The 21,170-nt window shown below is 50.6% G+C and overlaps 9 protein-coding genes across 9 annotated transcripts; 4 read left to right on the top strand and 5 right to left on the bottom strand.

The window, feature by feature from the left end:
* Positions 1–90: 90 nt before the first annotated feature.
* BCR37DRAFT_377226 (tRNA synthetases class I-domain-containing protein) lies at positions 91–3,390 on the bottom strand. Its single transcript, XM_040868763.1, has one exon. The coding sequence runs from the start codon at positions 3,355–3,357 to the stop codon at positions 154–156; it is 3,204 nt and encodes a 1,067-aa protein (XP_040727031.1). The 5' UTR covers positions 3,358–3,390; the 3' UTR covers positions 91–153.
* An 81-nt stretch (positions 3,391–3,471) lies between these two features.
* Positions 3,472–8,075, bottom strand: BCR37DRAFT_377225 (uncharacterized protein). The gene is made up of 2 exons (XM_040868762.1): positions 4,669–8,075; positions 3,472–4,629 (listed from the first exon to the last, which is right to left on the bottom strand). Exons 1-2 carry the CDS (start codon positions 7,861–7,863, stop codon positions 3,508–3,510), a joined length of 4,317 nt encoding a protein of 1,438 aa, XP_040727030.1. The 5' UTR covers positions 7,864–8,075; the 3' UTR covers positions 3,472–3,507.
* Positions 8,022–11,322, top strand: BCR37DRAFT_241527 (importin-alpha re-exporter). The gene is made up of 2 exons (XM_040866559.1): positions 8,022–8,239; positions 8,284–11,322. Exons 1-2 carry the CDS (start codon positions 8,179–8,181, stop codon positions 11,172–11,174), a joined length of 2,952 nt encoding a protein of 983 aa, XP_040727029.1. The 5' UTR covers positions 8,022–8,178; the 3' UTR covers positions 11,175–11,322.
* Positions 11,323–13,494, bottom strand: BCR37DRAFT_241521 (uncharacterized protein). Its single transcript, XM_040866558.1, has one exon. It carries the CDS (start codon positions 13,340–13,342, stop codon positions 11,471–11,473), a length of 1,872 nt encoding a protein of 623 aa, XP_040727028.1. The 5' UTR covers positions 13,343–13,494; the 3' UTR covers positions 11,323–11,470.
* Positions 13,495–13,661: 167 nt separating this feature from the next.
* BCR37DRAFT_344635 (uncharacterized protein) lies at positions 13,662–14,735 on the bottom strand (the record flags this gene model as incomplete). Its single annotated transcript, XM_040867577.1, has 1 exon — positions 13,662–14,735. The coding sequence occupies one exon, from the start codon at positions 14,733–14,735 to the stop codon at positions 13,662–13,664; it is 1,074 nt and encodes a 357-aa protein (XP_040727027.1).
* Positions 14,736–17,484: 2,749 nt separating this feature from the next.
* On the top strand, positions 17,485–17,829 carry BCR37DRAFT_391317 (microsomal signal peptidase 12 kDa subunit-domain-containing protein; the record flags this gene model as incomplete). The annotated part of the gene is made up of 2 exons (XM_040870992.1): positions 17,485–17,565; positions 17,608–17,829. 2 exons carry the CDS (start codon positions 17,485–17,487, stop codon positions 17,827–17,829), a joined length of 303 nt encoding a protein of 100 aa, XP_040727026.1.
* Positions 17,830–17,857: 28 nt separating this feature from the next.
* Positions 17,858–19,264, bottom strand: BCR37DRAFT_377217 (GDP-mannose transporter). The gene has a single exon (XM_040868761.1). The coding sequence runs from the start codon at positions 19,077–19,079 to the stop codon at positions 17,928–17,930; it is 1,152 nt and encodes a 383-aa protein (XP_040727025.1). The 5' UTR covers positions 19,080–19,264; the 3' UTR covers positions 17,858–17,927.
* Positions 19,184–20,247, top strand: BCR37DRAFT_377215 (uncharacterized protein). The gene is made up of 2 exons (XM_040868760.1): positions 19,184–19,325; positions 19,472–20,247. The coding sequence occupies exons 1-2, from the start codon at positions 19,265–19,267 to the stop codon at positions 20,140–20,142; spliced, it is 732 nt and encodes a 243-aa protein (XP_040727024.1). The 5' UTR covers positions 19,184–19,264; the 3' UTR covers positions 20,143–20,247.
* A 7-nt stretch (positions 20,248–20,254) lies between these two features.
* BCR37DRAFT_391314 (Sucrase/ferredoxin-like-domain-containing protein) lies at positions 20,255–21,157 on the top strand (the record flags this gene model as incomplete). The annotated part of the gene is made up of 1 exon (XM_040870991.1): positions 20,255–21,157. The coding sequence occupies one exon, from the start codon at positions 20,255–20,257 to the stop codon at positions 21,155–21,157; it is 903 nt and encodes a 300-aa protein (XP_040727023.1).
* Positions 21,158–21,170: the final 13 nt, after the last annotated feature.

The following is a 21,170-nucleotide window of genomic DNA, read 5'->3' as shown; positions in this document are numbered from 1 at the left end:
GCTACACCTAGGTCACAGACCGTAGCGCAAACTCAAACCGATGCAATCTCATTTCAATTTCGGGCCGACGGAGAAACTACTCAAGAAAGATCCAGAATGAAGTGATAGATTGATCTCCTCTAACTACCAAAGGACAAGCAGATGCATGCTGCTCTACAGTCTTAGCAAGGTGAGCAGGAAAGTACTGCCTGCAACATCTTGCTCTTCCTCTGCAATGACCTCGCCAGATGAATTCGCTGTGCCTGCTGCAACGACATTCGCGCGAAGACTGCGAACAAAGAGCTCCTCGTTCTGCTTGATGGCCTCCTCCAAACCAGCCTTGTCGTCAATCAGCTTGTAGTGCATAGCAACATCGTCTGTAGCAAGCAAACCAGCCTGCTTCCTGAGCCGTTGAACACGGTTAACCACTTCGCGAGCCAGGCCTTCTTGTTGCAGGTGCGGATGGATCGTAATGTCGAGTAGCACAATAGCATCAGTGTCTGTGCATGACTGGAAGCCTTCGAGCTTTGAAGTATCGCAATCGCGAGCAACCACCAAGTCTCCAGACGTTAGTGGGATACCAGCAATCACAATCTCGCCAGACTTGAAGAATGCCTTGACTTCGTCGTTGGTTACTGATTCGAGACCCTTCTTGACCTTGATCATGTCCTTGCGGAGTTTCTTGCCAAGTACCTGCCAGTCTGCGTTCAACTTGTATACAACGCCATACTTGTCTTCATCAGAGGATAGCACCACATCGCGCACGTTGAGCTCTTCCTTGACAAATTGCAAAAGCAACGTTACATCGTCAAGATATTCCTGATCCTTGTGAATGACGACTAACTGCGCCAATGGCGTCTTGATACCAATCAATCGCTTCTCGCGACACATACGACCAAGATCCATGACGGCCTTCATGCGCCTTACACGACGCTCGACAACCTCATCCGACAATTCCGAGCGCACGCTAGGGAAACTCAGGAAGTGAACAGAACGCTCATCATCCGAATCTGCCGCTGGTGGCAAGAATTGTCTGAGCTGCTGGTAGACTGTCTCGGTAATGAAGGGCGCAAAGGATGAAAGTGTCCGCGCTACAGTGCACAAGACCTCACAGAGTGTATTCAGAGCAGCGAGTGTGTCTTCCTTGCCGCCCTCTCCCTTCAAACGACGCCTATTGAGACGAATGTACCAGTTGGTCATGTCATCAACGAGGTGGAGCAAGCGAGGTACCACAGTATAGAGTCGATAGTGCTTCATTTCCTCCTTGATGAAGGAAATGAGAGACTGACAGGAAGCCAAAATCCAGCGGTCGAGCACATTCTCGGAGCGTCCCTTAGCCGGGTCGTACTTGAAATCGATATCGTGCTTCTTCTTGAGCAACGCCACTTGTTGCTCGAAAAACTTGTAAGAGTTCCAAATAGGCAAGATGACCTTGGCAATGACCTCCTTGACGCCCTCTTCCTTGAATCGCAGCGATTCGGCACGAACAACCGGCGAATTGATCAGATACAGACGGAGAGCATCGGCACCGTAACGGTTGACGATAATTCCGGGTTCTGGGTAGTTTTTGAGCTTCTTTGACATCTTTTTTCCGTCCTCAGCAAGCACGAGACCATTGACAATGACATTCTTGAACGGCGCCTTGTTGAAGAGCAATGTACCAAGAACCAATAGAGTATAAAACCAACCACGCGTCTGGTCAAGACCTTCAGCGATAAAGTCGGCAGGGAAAGACTGCTCAAACACCTCAGCCTGCTCAAAGGGATAGTGGTTGGAGGCGTATGGCATACTGCCAGATTCAAACCAACAATCAAAGACCTCCTCGACTCGCTTCAAGGGCGCATTGCCCTTCTTTGAGGGAATAGTGATGTGATCAATGCTATCGCGGTGCAGGTCCGTGATGCCCGTGATGCCTGACAGCGTTTCAAGTTCCTCAATGCTACTGATGCAAACAATCTCACTGTAGTCCTCCGAGACCCATAGGGGCATAGGCGTGCCCCAGTATCGATTACGGGAGATGTTCCAGTCTCGCGCATTCGCTATCCAATTTGCGAAACGCTTCTCCTTCACAAAGTTTGGCACCCAAGTGGTCTTGTCGACCGCTGCAAGCATTTCATCGGTGTGTTCCTGGACTTTGACAAACCATGCTGGAATGGTACGTTTCAGGAGGGGTGTGTCGGATCGCCAGCAGAACGCATAACTGTGCATCACTTGGCTTTGCACAATGAGGCGACCAGTGCCTTTCAAGTATTTTTGAATCTCCTTGTCGGCATCTTTGACGTACATACCAGCAAAGTGTGTGATGTTCTCCAAGAAGCAACCACGGTCGTCTAGTGGGCAGGGGGGTGGTTGATTCTTGGTGATGACTCCAGACTTGATGGCAGCATCAAAATCCTCCTCACCAAAAGCCGGAGCCTGGTGTACAATACCGGTACCACTATCTGCAGTAACATAATCGGCTGCAATGATACGGAATCCAGTCGACTTGTACTCTTCAAAATAGTAGTCGAATGGCGGTTGGTAAGTCAAGCCGACGAGCTGCTCACCAGGAATCTTCTCCAAAATCGTAAACTTGGCCTTCTTTGGGTCTTTGTACAGCGTCTTGAGGAGCGCCTCGAGCATGATGTACTTTGCACCAGTCTCCTTGTCTTCAAGCTTGATGTACTCGAATTTTGGGTTGACCGCCAATGCCAGGTGAGATGGAAGTGTCCAGGGAGTTGTTGTCCATGCCAAAAATGACACTGAAGGATCAGAGTCGAGTGGGAATGCAATCGTAACGGCAGGGTCCGGGACATCCTTGTAATTTTGTTGCGCCTCAAAGTTGGACAAGGGTGTCGTGCAGCCTGTTGAATAAGGCATCACCTTGAAACCACGGTATACTTCGCCCTTGCTGTACAACTGCTTAAAGACCCACCAGACACTCTCCATGAATGTAGGATTCAAAGTCTTGTAATCCCGGTCAAAGTCAATCCATCGACCCATCCGCTCGATCGTCTGACGCCATTCTGCGGCATATCGCATGACGATAGCTCGGCATTCTGCATTGTACTTGTCGATACCCATTTTCATCACGTCGTCCTTGCCTGTGATGCCGAGCTTTTTGTCAATCTCATGCTCGACAGGGAGACCATGCGTATCCCATCCAAAACGACGTTCAACATAGTGCCCTGTCGTATGAGCATACCGAGTGACGGTATCCTTGATGGTGGAGGCGAGGAGATGGCCATGATGCGGCAAACCAGTCGCAAAGGGTGGTCCATCGTAGAAGGTGAATCTTGGGCGGCCCTCAGACAACTTTAGTGACGTCTGGAAGGCATCAATCTCTGTCCAGAAGGCGACAATCTTCTCTTCTTCCTTGACCACATTGAAGCCGCTCATCGCTTGCTCGTCTGTCTTCCAAACAGATGCGTGGTGTCTGTGCTTGCTCCAGAAAAATGTTGCAGCTTCAATCAGATGGAGCCTGGAGGAGGGAAACTCAACGCACAAGACAGATGGCTATTGGATTGACAGATGATGTACATGCTCCAGCTAGTTGAAAGATACAAAGTCATACCCGTCAGGCGCCCCTTGGTGCTGATGCTGCCCTTTGTCCCCGCTTCCCAAGACACTGCCTGTCCCTGAATTCGTACTCGCAGATAATGGCAATGCGTGATTTTGCTCTTCCCGCTTCGCACCAACACGCTGCCTCAGCATCTGTATTCGAAGTAAGCGCTGCTTCCACATCCCGGTAAAGTCACCGCCAGCGTGATGGACCTGTGCGTACAAATTGCAGTGCATGGCTACTGTCCGAACAAACACAGGCAGCCGCGATGCAGACACGAGTCGCCACTCCGATGCCGGACTGATGGGCGGCAGGGAGTCATGAGGCAGTACTTTGATCTTGTAGAATCGCTCCACTTGGCCTTCTTGCTCCTGTTCGTCAGCCAGACTAGGTCTCAACCGGCTCTGATATGCGTCTGGTGAAATGACAATATTGACAAAGTTGAACTCTGACGGAATGGTGCTGCGCTCGTATGGGCGATTCGCATTGTTCCAAATGATATTGACGAAGTCATTGCCGATGTGTGACTTCTTCCGCGTGCAGGCAGGGTCACGCTCGAGATTGCTCGGCATGAGTGAACATGTGTGGAAGATGATTTGAGTAACCTTCTCCTTATAGGCATAGGCAAATTCGCCATCTTCGTCGTTGGACGTATCAAGACCACCTGTGTAGATACTCTTGTTCTCCTTCAATCTGACAAGATCGCCGAGACCATCCAGGAACTCGACGTAGTCCAATGAACCGTGCGTGTTGGCCAAAATTTCAGCCTGCTCACGCTGGCCACGACCGACATAGATGATGCCAATCTTATGAAAGTCCACGACCGGTATGCGATCAAATGTGCCGATAGCACGACGTGTGGTGTCATCATCTGGGAGAAGCAATGGCTTGTCATTGCCTTCAATTTCTGGTGGACAGATCACTTGCAGAAGGATGTGGCTTGGCGTGAAGATCGTGGCATCCTGACCCGAAAGCACTGTGCGTATCTTGGCTTCTGTTGGGCCGACGAGGGTGTCATCAGATATGATGTCCTTGGCTTCGCTAGCAGACAAGAAGGACAGAGCTTCGAGATCGGAATTGGGCTTGCACAGAAAAGTGACACTACCAGTCTATTGTTAGCTTTCAATCGATGTCTTCATTTAACATACAGGTCTGCGCACAGTCAGCTCAGTGAGGCCACTGAGATGCATTGTCCGTAGTGTCAAGATGGCATTGCCGTAAAGCCATGATTTGCTTGTCGATTGATCAGCCTCAAAATCAGCAAAGACAGTACCGATACTTCGGATTTCAGCATTGGAGTAGCAGAAACGCATCAGGAAATCGTAACATACTTGGCCCCGTTCATCGAGTGACTTTGACTGCGGATTCGCTGCCAGCAGTCCATCCACAATCCATTTCAGGTAACGTGGCCGTTGAGGGAGTTTGAGCGCAAGGAACCATGAATAGACTACGTCCATGGCTTGAGCCAGGACATAGACTGGCATCGGCTGCGTCAACGGATCAGTCTGACTTGCTGCCAAAGCGTCTCGGCTCGATGCATTAGCGTACTGGATATGCTGTAGAGCGATGCCAAAGATGCGGCGATAGTCCTCTTCCCTGAAATTGACGTAGAGATCAGGTAGCTTGGCCAGAGCATTCAAGAATTCGAGAATATGCACACTTGCATTCGTGGACGTGATGAGCTGCGAGAGGCGCATGAGAATCTGAGAAAGAATTTTGCTGCAGGAAAGAGGAAGCTCGTATGCACAGAGTGTCAATGTGTGAATACAGGCTGTCGAGGCCTTCTGGTAGCGCGTCAAAACATTCTGCAACGCTGCCACGACTTCATCGCTTTGCGACTTGTTGAACAAGCTGTGATAACCAACGACCAGACTCAGCAATTGTGCAAGGATAGTCATGATGTCTTCGCGCTTGACGTCACTCGGCAGACGCACGACAGGTGGTCGCGCACTCATAAGTTGCTCGCAAATCAATGATCGCAACCTTTGTATTTGCGCGCCGCAAGACTCAAAAAGATGCTTGTTACTGAGCTGCCGTTGCGTAGCACCACACAAAGTCTCATACACCCGCCAGCTCGTCTCTTCTTGCATCAGATTGCAGACCATGTTCAGCCACTCGGATACAGGCAAGCTGAACTCTCCTTTACAGCAGTAGCGAGAACGAATGTCAATATTCTGATCAGGGCTGATGTAGGTGAATGTGTCAATCGCTGAAGCCACAACTTCTGATGCGTCTCGATCCATGTAGAGAACATGCTGCATATCAGATCTGATGCGAGAGAGCACATTGATCAGTTGGCAGCGGGCCTCTTCAAAGTATTGCGGGCTACCAATAACCATCAAAATCTCCTCGAAGATCTGCTGGCCACGAGCTGAGGGCGTCGACGTGAAGGCTTTGAGAAAAGCACTGACGAGTCCTTGCGTTGCTGCGCTCGCGGCAGTGGACAACGCAGTCTCTACTTTCGGCGTCAACGGTTCTCTTGGATCGCTCGAGATGATTGAAGGAGCGACCTTCCTCTGTCCACGACTAGAGACTAGACTTGTCAGCGATTCCAATGAGCCTTTTCGTTGGAATTGAAGCGGATTAGTCGCTGGCGATGGCTCTGCCGTCTCCTTGAAGCCAGGTATCAGCAGCATCTGATGGAGCATGGAACGAGCTCTGTCGGCGTGTGTCTGGTTGCCTTCGATTGCTATCCGGGCGATTAGCGCGATGCCTTCGACTTTGACTGGTGTTTCGGAAGTTGCGTCAACTTGCTGCAAAAGCCCCAGCATACAGTCATGTAAAGCTGATGATGCATCCTGACCTGCAAGAAGGTCCATCACCTCGCTGAATTGCCGCAAAGCCTGCAGTCTGACCTCGGTCGATCTTGCAGGATGTGCCCAGAACTGTTTTCCAAGTGTCTCGATGTGCACAAGCCATTGTGCATTGTTTGGATAGCAGTTCAGCTCTTTGTGGTGCCAGTTGAGCAGTAAAGCAGCAGTCGTTGCTGGCAAAACCTCGTATATGCTTGACCAAAACGCCATGAGGCGGTCGACAGGGCCGTTAAACTCCTCAGAGGTGTAAAGCTGTTCAAGATACTGGTTGAGTGCCGTATAAGTTTGATGCAAGAGATGTTGCGGGTCTTGCGAATCCTCCTCTCGGTGTTGCAATACATTTTCTGATGACTTGTCCAACGCGCGTGTTCCTTGCGTGATAATGTCGAACGGAATCGCCCAATCGTCGTACGAGAGTTCTTTGGCTATGTATTCGTGCTTGAGCATGTAGAATAGGGTCGAAACATATCCATTGTCGAGCTTGACCCAATTTCGATCGTGCCTCCGGACTTGATACTCAATGCCTTGCTTTATCGCTTCAAACACGGCTGCGCTTGAGTGCAAAACAACTCTGTCTTCATCATCAGCGTCGAGCCACAACGCTCTTAAGAGTTCCAGCGCTCCCAGAACAACATCATCGTGGACATTGCGCTTGCCATTAATCAAGTTCCTGATGGACATTCGAGTTGCATGAGACATGTGACTTCGGATGAGTTTCTGCAGGACGCCTCTGGCGCCTGACCGCTGACTTGGTAAGCTGCGAAAGACTGAGCAAATGACGCTGACGACCTCATTCAGGGATTCTGAGGGAATGTAGCCGTAGCGGATATTGGCATCAACGAAGTCTATCGCTAGAGCGATATCCTTCTCATCGCTTGTTCTCTTGCACACTTGAATAACTCGGCCAGTCATGAGGACGATGTCTTGCTCCTGCAACAGTGAAAAATGGAACTTTGCAATATTCATCATGAAGAGCATCGCTTCTTGTAGATCGGCATGACGCTGCGCATGAGACATGAGATGGCCTCGACGGATGCAAGCTTTGTGCATGTCGAGATTGGCAATGGCTCGATCTACCCAAACGCACATGAGGGGACAAATTTGGTCAGCAAAGCCAGACAGATCTCGGCCATCTTTGCTTAGCAGTCTGAGTGCCTTTAGTTGCAAATCAAGGTCCCCATCCGGTGAAAATAACTTCTCGATATCGCTGAAGAACATGTAGCGTAACACAACCGACAAGTCTGATCGCGACTCAATACAAGCACGAAGCAGCTCGAACCCAGCAGACCGCACTGAGTGCGGCATTCCTTTGGCAATGAGCTTTTTGCCTGCAAGCCATGGTTCAGCAGGATTTTTGCAGTAGAATTGATCCAGCCATGCAGCGAGTTTGCGCGCCGTCAAGGCCGACTCGGCAGTCGACAGCGGCAATTTGAGTCGGCTCAGGTACTTGTCGTATTTTGACACTTCCTGCGTTTCTCCATTCTTGGACTTTGCTTCAAGCTGCGATATGCCGCGTATTAAGCTTCTCATCGACAGAGATAAGCCGACAAATTGGGTTGTAAGAGAGTGTGATGGCTCATCGAGTGGCCAAGCGGCCTTGTGAGTGACGTCGATGAAGTAACTGGATCAGAATCAGGCCTGAATCCGATCTGTCTTGACCGTCTCAGCAGTCGCCTTCTCTGCAGCGCCTCCGCTTGCAATCGCCTTCCAGCTTGTCGATGACTTTGCGCGTCTTTGTGTGCGTTCGTTGCGAATTGAATCATCCAAAAAGCAAAACAGCGACGACCACGAACAAAGCTGCTGAGGGGGACTACTCGAGTCCTTGGAAGTTGCAAGAGTACCAAAATGTCGGCAGAAGTGGCAGCCCTGCTCAGGCAGTCTTTCGATCCTTCAACATCAAAGCAAGGTACGCGAAATTCCAGGTTCTAGACAAGACTGACTGATATTTAGCGGAAGAACGCCTGCGACAGGCCGAGACACAGTCCGGCTTCGCCTCAGTCTTGCTCGAGATTGTAGCTTCTACATCAATTGATCTGCCGACGCGTCAAGCGGCATCGCTTTTTTTCAAAAACTATGTCAAGCGGAACTGGGAGGACGATGAGGAAGGCCAGAAGATCGCCTTGTCAGATCGGCAGCTGGTGAAGGATAACATTGTCAGCTTCATGACACGGATGCCTCCAACGCTGCAGGTGCAAGTCGGCGAAGCTGTGACACTCATTGCCGATACAGACTTCCCTGCGAAGTGGGATTATCTGATTGACAGCCTCATTTCACAAATCAGCTTGACAGACATGAGTGTGACGAATGGTGTCCTGCAAACTGCACATTCGATCTTCAAGCGATGGAGATCACAGTTCAGGTCAGACGCGCTCTTTACAGAAATCAACTTCGTTCTTTCACGCTTCTGTGAGCCTTTCTTGGCCATTTTCAAGCAGACAGATCTAATGATTGATCAGAATCGCAACAATAAGCAGGCATTGGACATTCTTTTACAGACGCTGCTTTTGTTGACCAAGGTATTCTATGATCTGAATTGCCAAGACATTCCAGAATTCTTTGAGGATCACATGGCAGAGTTTATGAGTGTGCTGCACAAATACCTGACGATTGATCTACCTGTTATCACTGCTGGGGAGGATGACGATGTTGCTGGGCCACTACAGAAGGTGAAGGCTTCCATCTGTGAGATTGTTGAACTCTACACACAGCGCTACGAGGAGATTTTCACGATGCTGCCAGAATTTGTCAACACGACATGGGTGCTCTTGACGCAAGTGTCTCTCGAGCCCAAGGACGATATTCTAGTGAGCAAAGCGCTCTCATCGCTCACTTCAGTTGTCAGAGTTCCGAGACATGCGCAGCTTTTTGAATCAGAAGAAGTGCTCAAAAAGTTTGTTGAGCTGATTGTCTTACCCAATATGTCGTTGCGTACATCTGATGAGGAACTCTTTGAGGACGATCCAATCGAATACATCCGCCGCGACTTGGAAGGCTCAGATAGCGACACGCGCAGACGGGCGGCTACGGAGTTTGTGCGCAGCTTGGTTGAAAAGTTTGAACAAAAGATCACCAGCATTGTCCTTGAATATGTCAAGGTATACCTGACCCAGTATGCAGCAGATCCAGTCTCTAATTGGAAATCGAAGGACACTGCCATGTATTTAATCTCTTCCATTGCTGTCAAGGGCTCCACAACGAAATTCGGTGTATCGTCCACAAACATCATGGTCGATGTTGTCGAATTCTTCAATGTTAATGTGTTGGGTGACCTGCACGCTGGCTTCTCTGAACGACACCCAATCACTAAGGTCGATGCAATTAAATTTATCCACACCTTTCGCAATCAACTCACGAAGCAGCAAATCACCAGTGTCTTTCCGATGCTCGCTCAACATTTGACTTCACCGAACTACGTTGTTTACACTTACGCGGCTGTCACAGTTGAGGCTCTTTTGACCATGAAGCGTGATGGCCAAACCTTGTTCAGCACACTGGACGTAGCGCCCTTCAGTGCTGAGCTGCTACAGAACCTGCTCTCGCTAATTGAGCGCGGTTCTTCACCAGAGAAGCTGGCAGAAAACGACTTCCTGATGCGCTGCGCAATGCGCGTTGTCATTTCTGCACAAGAGGGCATTGCAACTGCAACGGAAGTGACAGTCCACCACCTCAACAAGATCCTAGCTGAGATCAGCAAGAATCCCTCGAATCCGAAATTTAATCACTACTTCTTCGAGTGCTATGGTGCTGTCATCAAATATGTCGGAGCAATTTCCAAGGAGGCACTCGCCCAATTGGAAGCAATGCTGACCAGTCCTTTACTCATGATTCTACAAAACGACACGACAGAGTTCATCCCATACGCCTTTCAACTGCTGGCAGAAATGCTCGAGATGCATGACACCAAAGAAGACTTGCCACTAGCCTACAAGCAGCTCTTGCAGCCTATTTTGACTCCAACACTTTGGGATTCTCGGGGCAATATCCCAGCGCTTGTTCGCCTGCTGCAGGCATTCGTCGTCCAAGGTCCATCACATCTTGTCTCTGAAAAGCTTCTCGAGCCAGTCTTGGGTATCTACCAGAAGCTGATTGCATCTCGTGCAAATGACGGATTCGGCTTTGATCTGGTCGAGAGCCTGTTTGCTTGCGTCCCGTTGCAGGCCCTAGAGCCGTATGCACAGCAAATCTTTGTGCTCCCATTGACACGTCTGTCCGGTGCCTCCAAGACGGAGAAGCTTGCCTCTCGATTCGCCTTGTTCCTTGCTACCTGCGCATCAACCCAGCAACTTGGCCCAGACTTTGCACCTAGCATTCTCGAACGTATCCAACCTGGTCTTTTCGCTCAGCTCATGCGCAGCATCGTTTTGCCACACACCTCACAGTTGGCATCTCCATCAGCAACAACGAAACGTGCAAGTTGCGGCTTTGGCAGAATGCTAGCATCGTGCTCGATGTTGAAGCAGGATCAAGCGCTTTGGCTACAAACGCTGACGACTTGCTTGAAACTGCTTGAACTGCCAGCTGGAGCAGTCTTGTCAGATGCAGGGAGTTTACTGCAGCAGCAACAAGAGGAAGAGACAATGGCCGATGCTGCGCTCATGGCGCTTGATGAGGGCTTCCAAGCGAGTTTTGCAAAGCTCGTTTGTAGTGCTCCTCTTGGCACGGCCAATCAAGCATATTTAGCACTTGCGCAATTGCAAGGCTCAACGAATGTGGACCCGAGGCGATTCTTGGCCACTTGCTTGAATGAGCAGCTTGAGGGCCGTGATACTTGGCTTGCACTTGTCAAGCAGCAAGCTGCAGAAACCGTGCCTGTCTTGCAGTCTTATGGCCTCAACATTTAGAAATCTACTCTGGTCAAGAAAAGTTAAAAAGCATAGTTTATTTTGAGGCATTTAACTTGCTTGCTCCTTGATTGTTTTTTTAAGTGGCGAGCCTAGGACTGCCATGTAGATGGCCAGCATGCTCGTGGTTGACGCTTCCATCGGAGCGTCACCTGGGTGGCAGGTGTGGCATGTTGTTAGCCTGATATTATGAATGAAACCTCTAGGCTGAGTCCACTGACCTTCTGAATCATTTAAAAGCAAAAGCGAGTGAGAAAATTGACCAGCCGAATGGCTACTACAGAACCGTCAAGGTACTAGTCTACCTTGATACTGCCGTACGCTTTACGAATAAACCAGTAGCTCGCAAAGAATCCAATAGTGCCACCCAGGATACCCACCAAGAACGCCAGTAAACCCGAGTATCCAAAGTACAGCACTTTGGTGGTCAAACTCGTACCTCTGAACTTTGTCACATAGTAGAAGACGGCGTTGAGGAAGACATACGGTGCAATGGCTGCGCCAGTGAAGAAACTTCGCCACCACCAATGATAGTTCTCGCTGCAGAGCTGGAAGTAAGTCATGAGGATAGTCACGAGACCCGAAGTAACAATCAGGATGCCGTATGCGAGGAAGAGGAACGCACCGAGTTGATAGATGTAGCTGAGCCAAACACTCGACATGATGAAGTAGAGCTCGACGAAAATGGCGCCGAAGGGTAAAGCGCCGGACAGCAGAATAGACGGCAGTGCCTTAAGGTAGAAGGACTGATCTGGAATTTGACGAGGGATCTGGTTTGTGCGAACTGGGTCCGCGGGCAGGGATCTTTTGAAGCCGAGCCAACCGCCAAAGATGGAGAGCGGTAGTGTGACGAGGAACCAGAGTGCTACCAGCGCAAAGAGCGTACCAAGGGGAACAGCACCAGAGGAACCTTGATGAACCAAGAAGAAGTTGAGGAATACGAGGACACCAAAGACAATGCCAGGGACGAAAGTCGGCGTCAAGAAGAGGAGCGTCTTGAATCTTTCTGCTTGACCGAGCGACTTGTAAAGCAAAGCAGAGGCGAATCCACCGACAAAGCCATAAAGTGCAAAGAACACGATGGCTGCTGTTGCAAGTGACCCACGGTTTTGCACACGCAAGAAGCCAAGCAGGGCAAATAGAATGGTCGTGCCGACCATGAGGAAGAGCTGAAGACCATTTCCAAGCATGACAGACAGCAGCATGGGTTTTGAGGGTGGTCTGAAGACGTCTCCGTGGATGAGCTTCCAGCCAGAATCTTCATTGACGTCTTCCTGCTCAAGATCCAACGCGTTGTATCGCTGAATATCCTTCTTGAGTGTTCGAATGAGCACCATTGCCACCATGGCAGAGAGGAAGACTACAACGGCAAAGCTCTCAATGAGCGAGAACCAGTGTAGCTTTGCGCCAAAGGAGTAGACGTAACGGTCCCATCGCGTAGCCCAAGTTTGTTCCGATTCTTGCCAAGAAACGGTATAGAAGAAAGGGATATGGTTGGTTGCACCGGGCGTTTCACTCAGCTCCAAGGGATCCTCGTCGCCACACTTCTTCTTGTGTGAGCTGCCACGCACGGAAACGCCTACGATGCGGTGATCCTCATCATCTAATTTGTGGTATTCAATCAGAATTTCGACTGCATTGTTGTAGTAGGCAATAGGTTCAAAGCCACCTTCAGAAGTCTGTCGCCAGCCTTTGCCCAGTGCGAAACCAGGCGCATCAAAGATCTGTCCCGATGCAGCATCATACATGACGCTAGCCGCTGGAAGACCATCAATCAACCATTGCACAACATAACCTTCGCGGATACGTTCATTAATAAAGCCTGCATCTTCAGGTGGCACGTTGGTTGTGCAAATGTGCTTACACTGCTCTTCCTCCAAGAAACGGATATTAATGGGCGAGTTGTAAATGCGATCACCTAGCAATGTGCTGCCCAGAGATTCCGACTGTGCAGCCACACCGCCTTCGGGAATACAGTGATGGAAGCGAGGGAGGTAGTAGTCATAGGAGACAACATTAGCGATGGATTGATCTTCCCGTGATTGTGTCGGTGTGAGTGCATTAACAAAGATGGGAACAGGGTCGCCAACGCGGTACTCGGTTGGCGCGAGACCGGGGATCTGCAGGCCCGCGACGGCAGCAGTCAGCAAGAGGGTCGCGGCCAGCATTCTGGAAGGGCGATTGGGGAGACAAGGCGATGTAGGCGACAATGCTGGCACTTGAGAGTGTTCGTGTTTGTGAGTTGGCGCGAGGACTCAGATCAGATGGACTGCAGCGAGTGGATGTCGCTGGATGAAGCGTTTGTAGTAGGGCTATAGCTAGTGGATGAAGAGTCCAGCATTGATAAAGTCTACAGAAATAGCAAGCACACAGGTGTGTGGCTCTCTACGTATACTATACTCAAACAGACTCAACAATACAAAAAGACACGAGAACCCAGTCCTCACACAACAAGCGCAGCCCTCGCAGCAGCAACAGCAGCACAATCTACTGGAAGGCACCGCGTCGACGAGCATAGAGGAAACAGATAAACACAAACAAAACCATACTTCCACACAACGTGAAGAATGGCCAGAGCGAATTGACATCGCGTCCCGGAACAGCGACATTCATACCAAACGCCGATGTCAGCAGTGTGCACGGCACGAGCATCGTTGCAATAAAGGTGATCTTGCCAAGTGCCTTGTTGAGGCGATTATTCATCGAGATGGAATCCACCGAGAGCTGAGCCAGGTAGTTGGCATGCGAACGAGACAGAATCTTTTCAATTTGAACAAGCGTTTGAGTCATGGTGATGACGTGGTCTTGAATATCACCGAGATACAAGCCAACATCAGAGCTACGCTCGCCATTCGAGAGGCCTTCGTGAGAGCGTTTCGCGAATTGCTTAATGACATCTGCTTTGCCGAAAAGTAGGCGGAAGAGCGCCATGACACGCTTGCGGCATTCGCCGATACGCCGAAGCATAGCACCAGAGTCATCGGAGCGCGCGATCAGCACAGCATCCTCAATAGCGTCCGTCTCTTGTTCCATTTCGTGGATGGACGGCATAAACACATCTGTAATGTCATCAATGATGGCATAGGAGATCCAGTCTGATGAGACGTGCAGGTAATCACGCAGCTGACGGATACGTCGACGCACATTGGCGGGATGCATGGTCGGCTCAAAGTGGAAGGACAAAATACCTTCCTTGAACACCACGAGATAGATGTTGACGGGCTCCAAGAAATCTTCAGAGTCCTTGTCGTGATCAAAGGATCGGAAACAGACAAAGTAGTAGGACTTGAAGAGTTCCACCTTTTCTCGCGTTTCTTGGACACGAATGTCTTCTGCCGTGAGCGGATGGATGCCAAATGCTTTTGCCAAGATGCGCATCTCGAGGTCAGAGGGGCATAAAACGTCGAGCCACCAAATACCTTGATCAGCACGGAAGAGGTCCTTGAAGGAGCGTGCCTTCGATTCGCCCAGCAATCCGCTAATGCTTGGAGCATGCACCGTTTCGTCACGCTCAGAGGTGAAGAATGAGAATCGATCGGGCGCGTTTTGATTGCGCTCCATTTGTCGCAGGTGACCAGAAGTCAGGGGTCTTGGAATGGATGGCGACGTTGTCAATCGCGGACTCGGTCCCAACAGGGGCTTTGCAAGTTTCTCTGCAAGCGATGGCATCTGCATCTGCATGTGCGACGTGGCCTGTGGTCGCATATTGGGCGATGCAAATCTGAGGGAGTAATCACGGTCGTGACTGACATTGGGCAGGTAGACTGGTGCTTTGTTGGAGGATGAGCTCTCGCTTGTGACGGGCAGACTCTTCTCATCAAAGTCGAGTTCTTGCTTCTGAATCGACCTGACAGAGTTACGCCGAGCACGCGTCTCAACGCGAGTCAAACCATTCAGTTCCTCCTCAACAAATTCATCCAGTTCATCGAAGTCGATACCCTCGGCACTGCAAACTTCCTCCGAAGGGAAACAAACGTCCTGTTCCGCTTCTTCTGAGTGATTGTCCTCCGAATCAGGACGAGAAGGCACCTCAATCGAGTCGCGCTCTGGTTTATTGGGAATGACAGCCTCAACGCCGATCGAAGGTCGAGCAGACATGGGTCGAGAACTCAACCTGCGTGTTCTCTGCGCACGTGGATGACTGGGTGAGCTACTCACAGAAGATGAGCGCGAAGCTACGACCCGTTCACGATCAAGGTCCAATGATGGTGGTCTGCCACGGTCATCATACGTTACGCGTGGTGAAATGCGAACAGGTGCTTGTAAGACTGCATCGAGATGAGATCCAGCACGCGGTCGCATGCGCTGCTGAGGGGTCCCACCAGCAACGGCAGGATCCGATGCCTGACCAAGTTCTTGTGAATCTTCAAGACTAAAATCATCCACGGCAAAGACATCTTGATGGAAACGATCATACAATTCCCGTGTCGTTGTTTTGGTTTGTTCGGGCGAGTCGAGGTCTGAGGATGCGAGCGTTGCTCGGAAATCGGGACGTTCTGTGATTCGTGCACTCATGCTACCGGCTGAACGCGGCGTTGTGGAGGAGATGAGCGCAGCAGCGCGAGAGGGCCGTCGATGATCGAGCAATTCGTGCGATTCAGCGCTACTGGCGGTTGTCTCGCGCTTCTCCAGCATCCGCGGCGATGCGTCGCCCTTGTTGTCCTTTGACATGGTTTATTTGTTTCTTTTGGTAGCTGGGGCCTTTCTTGGCGAGTGTAGAGAGAGGCCGTTTATGCGCTCTAGATGTCCGTGCAAGGAGATGAGAAGCCTGCCTTGCGGGCAGAAGAAGCGGGCACTGTAATTTAACCCAGCGTGGTAGCAGACGCCTTGTGAGCGACTCGAATCGGCCGAGGGGAGAGTTGAAGCAACTTTGACGAGTTGTCTAGCAGCAATGAATGCAGAGGGAACAGATGCTTCAAGCGCTCTTAAGGGGGCTTGAAGTTATCTGAGGAGCGCACAAAGAGAAGCGATTTAGTCCCCGCCAATTTTATAGGAGCGCACTGAGATTTGCAGTACGCGATGAGAAGATGTCGAGTCGAATGTCTGCTGCTGTTGCTGCAAGTCTAAGAGCGAGGCTTTGCGTGGACGGAGGAGTGTCTAATGGAGTGATGGGTGTTGAGGCCTTGGAAGGGTTCTTTCACTCTGAATTTCCAATTTTTGCTTTTTCACGAGGGCAGCAAGACCGTGCGCAAGGGTCGTGCACAGGGCCCAGCCATCCTGAGAAGACAGGAGCAAGCAGATGCATTCTACACAGCCAGGCCTATCGAGCATGATCGCTATCCGATCTATTCTCCCTTCACAACACGGACTGCTTCCTATCGCTTTTCTTGCATCCATCGATGCACAGGCAAGAAGAGCCGATACGGGCACGCCAGCCAATCAGAAACGAGAGACATGACACGGACACACGATTAGACAGTCACATCTGAGTGGTCAAATACCAGTCAAGCAGGGCTGACCAGAGGCATTTTGACTCTTCTGTGCTCCATGATTCGGGAGCATACAAGGTCATACTTTCTACTGGCTGCGAACGTGACTTGGCGTCGATAGATTTGAGCAGCTTGACGTGCGAGAGTCCCGGGAGTCAGGATTGAAGCACTGCATCAAGCGTCAACTTTTGCTGACCGCCATGATGTCTTGCAAAGCCCTGATCTAAGCTCAGACTGTCTCTCCTCTCTTGGTCTTCACGCATGCAAATACCGGCTACTTAGCTCGCCTTTGTTCTTCTACTCGACTCCTGCAGAGACGTAATGCTATTTGTCGAAGCCTCGCAGGTTCAACCATGCATGACTGAAGACTGCAGGTGTGTGTTCAACAAGCCGGGGGTAGGCGTATATCAGCGAAGATGATCAGGGATATCACTTTCAACGCTGCCTTTTTGGAAGAGTACACCAGTTTCAAATGATTCACAAACATCCCAGTCGCTTGAACGGCGCGCTACTGCCCTATCAAAGCTTTCTATGGCATCTGCGAGCCAGGATGAATCCTTCAAGTAGAGCAGAAGATGGAGATGGCGAAACCTGCTGGTACCACCACCGGAAGCTAGCTTGGAAGCACGATACCAAGAATTTCAGACACGTTCGCTCAAAGAATTTGAGGCAAAGCTGCTTGTTACCACTGGAGATCGTCAAGTACCTGACATGGATTCTAGTGCTTTGTAGATAAAAGTCGTTGGCCGAAGTGTAGGAGAAGAGGGTGGTTGTCTTGAACTCTGAAGTGGAGCCGCACGAATTGGACACGCGACCAGATCATATACAACCGACACACTCGCATCAGGCTCTACAGCTCTGTCTATCGCGCATCAGACACGATGGATCAATTCGGTTGTATCGACTATGAAGGACAAGAACGCGCTCTTGATCTCATGAACTATAGTCTCCTCGCATCCACTGTACGCGAATCTCCATCCCACAAGTAAAAGCTAACCCTCTAGCTCCTTTCGTTTTTCATTGGCTTCATCAGGCATGATGTCTGGTTAGCTGTTTACGTCTTCCTTGCACTTTCTGCGTTATGTCTGGCTGCGATTGTCCCGCCTTGGCCATATCTCAATCAAGCGAAAGAGACGTATACATGGATTCCTAGTCGTTATCAAGCAGCGCTCAAGAACTTACAAGCGCAACTAGATGGCGAAGAGACAGGGAAAGCTGCAAAGTAGCATTGCTCTTAGACATAGTGAAGCGGATGAGGAGTCACGAAAAGAAAAGAGATCTTGAAAAAGTCTATGTGCACACTCCTACATGTCAAATCCCTGTTTCAATTCTTCATCGCTGCACTCGCACTCGAACTCGATGAACTCATTGGAATGGCCGTCATGGGAAGTCCACTACTCTTATTCTTACTCTGCTGCATTTTAGCAACGGCATAGACGATACCAGCAACGAAACCAAGCATGATTGCTGTGACTGAGAAGAAGGTGACTGGATCACCGAAAAAGACGAGACCACTGAGTGCAATGGGTAATTTGTTGAGTGCACCGACCATCGAGTAGGTTGTCGAGGAAGTCGTTCTTACACACCAGGCGCTTGTATAAGAAATACCAACGGTATTGAGGCCTGAAAAGATGATGGCTGCAATGAGGGAGTTTCTTGATTCAAGCGGGAAATTGAGGTTGACATTAGCGGCCGACCAATCTTCCAGGACGAGCGAACAAATGAACAAGACGGGAATGGAGAGGAGGTTGTTGTAGAACATGGTATCGAAATCCTTGAAGTTGGTGAGTTTGATGCGTTTACGCATACCAAGGACGTAGGCTGCTGTTGCGAAACAGTTGACAGCCATCCAGAGGTAGCCTGCGTTGAGGGTGGATAAGGTTGTTGAGGAAGATGCAGCACCATAGCCATAAACGGCAGCGGAGATGTCACTCCATGCAGCGACAATGGAAGAAATGACCATGAGGCCAAAGGAAGCGAGGGTCAAGGGTGTCACCGACCCACCGAACCAAATTACCTCACCATACGCAATAACAATGATGGTGAGGTTCTTGAAGATGGTATACACTGGAATGGATAGAAACTGCAATGCCTTGCTGCCCGTGTAAATCATGAGCACGAGCAAGCAAGAAACGGGGAACCACTTCTTTGCCTCGTCTGCATTGAAGTCACGGTAGGTGATGACTTTGAATTGCTTGCAGAGGGCAATGGCACTGATACACACGACACTCTGTACCATCAAGAGGAAGAAATTGAGGTTGAAGTGGTAGCCCGAGAGGACATACTTGTTGCTGGCTGTCATGAGGATACTGGCGCTGCAGTAGGCGAGGACGGGCCAGAGGGCTGATTGTGTGAGGGCTGCATCGATGCCCGAAGTGCTGGATTGTTTCTGCTGCGGTCGGACTGGGGGTTTGTAGTCGTCGCTGTCTTCTTGGGGCATTGCGAGCTTGTAGTCGCCCTTGCCGTCTGCTGCCATCTTTGCTGTATTCTGCTGGTAGCTAAGTACTAAGTACTGGTAGCTGAGTACTGGTAGCGAGTCGTAGTCGGGGTGTGAATCTGTTTTGGAGAGCAAACGGCGACCACTGGACCAGCTACCTACTACGAGGCTACAACTAGGCTACAACTAGGCTGCGAGTACTTAAGCTAGTAGGCTACTGCGCAATGGCCTCGAGCCGCTGGAACATGCTCAGGAATGGCAGCTACAGAGATCTCCTCCCAGTGGGTATGCTCCATCTTGCCTCCTGTCCTCTCCTGTGTCTTGGTCCTGCCCACAACGCTCCATGTTGGCATAGACAGACACACAGACCAGGGAGACACAGTCCTGTCTAGCAGGCATACAGCAACAGCATATGGCTAACAAGCGACCAGAACACAATGACCGCGACACAGCAGAACAAGCGACCGCCGGGTCACGCATGTGGGACAAACTGCTCATGGCAACGGGTAGTGTGAGCAAGACCATCGCCTCCCGTATCAAAGACACAGGCTATGATTCTGCAGATGACGAAGAGGGCGTGGATACCCATGTCATCAAGTGCTTGAGGGATTACTATACCAATGCCGGTGATGGCATACCGACGTGGCTCGGTGGGATGGGGACGCTATCTCAAGCGACGAGCACAGATGCACGCTCGGGATATCCACAGCAGCAGCAGCAGCACGGAGGGACATCGACACTCACGCGTAGCACAACCGGACAGTCGCGCAACAAGGTCTCTCTACGGGGCATCTATGAACAAGCACAAGAACGCACCGCCTCTCAACAGCGTAGTCCGCAACGTCCTGGAGACAGTGGTGCGCCGATGACGAGTATGACGAGACAACTGAGTAGTACCCAGCGCAGTGATGGCGCTGGCAGTGTCCAGCCAGGTGTGTCTGCAGGCGAACGGTTCAGGGAGCGTATGAAGCAGAATCGCGCAACTGCTGCGACGAGTGGGCATGGCAATGGCGTACAGGCAGACCCATCCAGAGATGCTGGTCGTTTGAGACGCGCTGGAACAGGTCCTTCTGCTGCGCCTGGGTCTGGCAGTCGCTTCTGATGACTTCTCTTCTTTGCTTTGAGCGACTGCGATGGATGATTTCATAGATGACGACGACGACGAATACCCAATACCAATACATACGCTATATCTGTTAATCTGCTCCTTGCTCATGTCTCGTGCTCGCCTGCCAAGACTGCTAAGACCCAGCTCACTCACTCGCCATCATCCAAGACGATGGACCCTGAAGCTCCTCCTACAATACGCTAGACCTGCCTCGAGAACGACCTGTTCATGCAGCGCTCCGAGCACTCTCCCAGCCTGGCCTGCAACACACTTCCCTGAACCAATCGATACAACGAGTCATTTAACCAAGATTGCAAAACATGAACGACACTTGCTCGTGGATACAAGTCATCATGCCGGTGCGCATGATTGGCCACCGTACCTACCCATCGACACCACCACGTCTGTTGCAGCAGCCATCACCTCGTTGCTGGCGAAGGAGGAACGCTTCCTGCACAAGACAACGGGGAGAAAGATCCTTTGTAATCAAATCACACAGACATTGCATGTTCCACAACCAACAGTGGCAGAGAGGACAAAAGTCTTGGTCATGCCAGATGGAATCCAACTCTCCATCCAACCAAACGAAGCCTCATCCCTCCTGGACGCCGTCCTTGCAACCACTTCAGCATCAAAAGACTTGCTCTCATTGCTGAAATCGAAGCTTCCAGCGTCCGCAGTCACACAAATCCCACACGAAGCACTCGTCATGCTGTGTGCGCATAAACAGCGTGATGCGCGTTGTGGCCTCGCTGCACCGGTCTTGCAAGCGCATGCACGGCATCATCTAGCAAATCGGGATATCGCGTATTACTACCTCGATCATATGGGCGGCCACAAGTTTGCAGGAAATTTGGTGGTCTATCAGCAGAATGGTACCCCGTGTGCGCACACCTGGCATAGTGTCTGGTATGGTCGCGTCCATGTGGATAACATCAAGCACGTTTTACACCAAACGCTTGATCAGAAGGATGTCGTTCCCGAGTTGTTACGGTATACCAATAGATAGGGTCATGAAAACG

Source organism: Protomyces lactucae-debilis, assembly GCF_002105105.1.
Source record: "Protomyces lactucae-debilis strain 12-1054 chromosome Unknown BCR37scaffold_4, whole genome shotgun sequence".
NCBI lineage: Eukaryota > Fungi > Ascomycota > Taphrinomycetes > Taphrinales > Protomycetaceae > Protomyces > Protomyces lactucae-debilis.
Note: the sequence above shows the minus strand (reverse complement) of the source record. Positions and strands in the feature narration are given on the sequence as shown.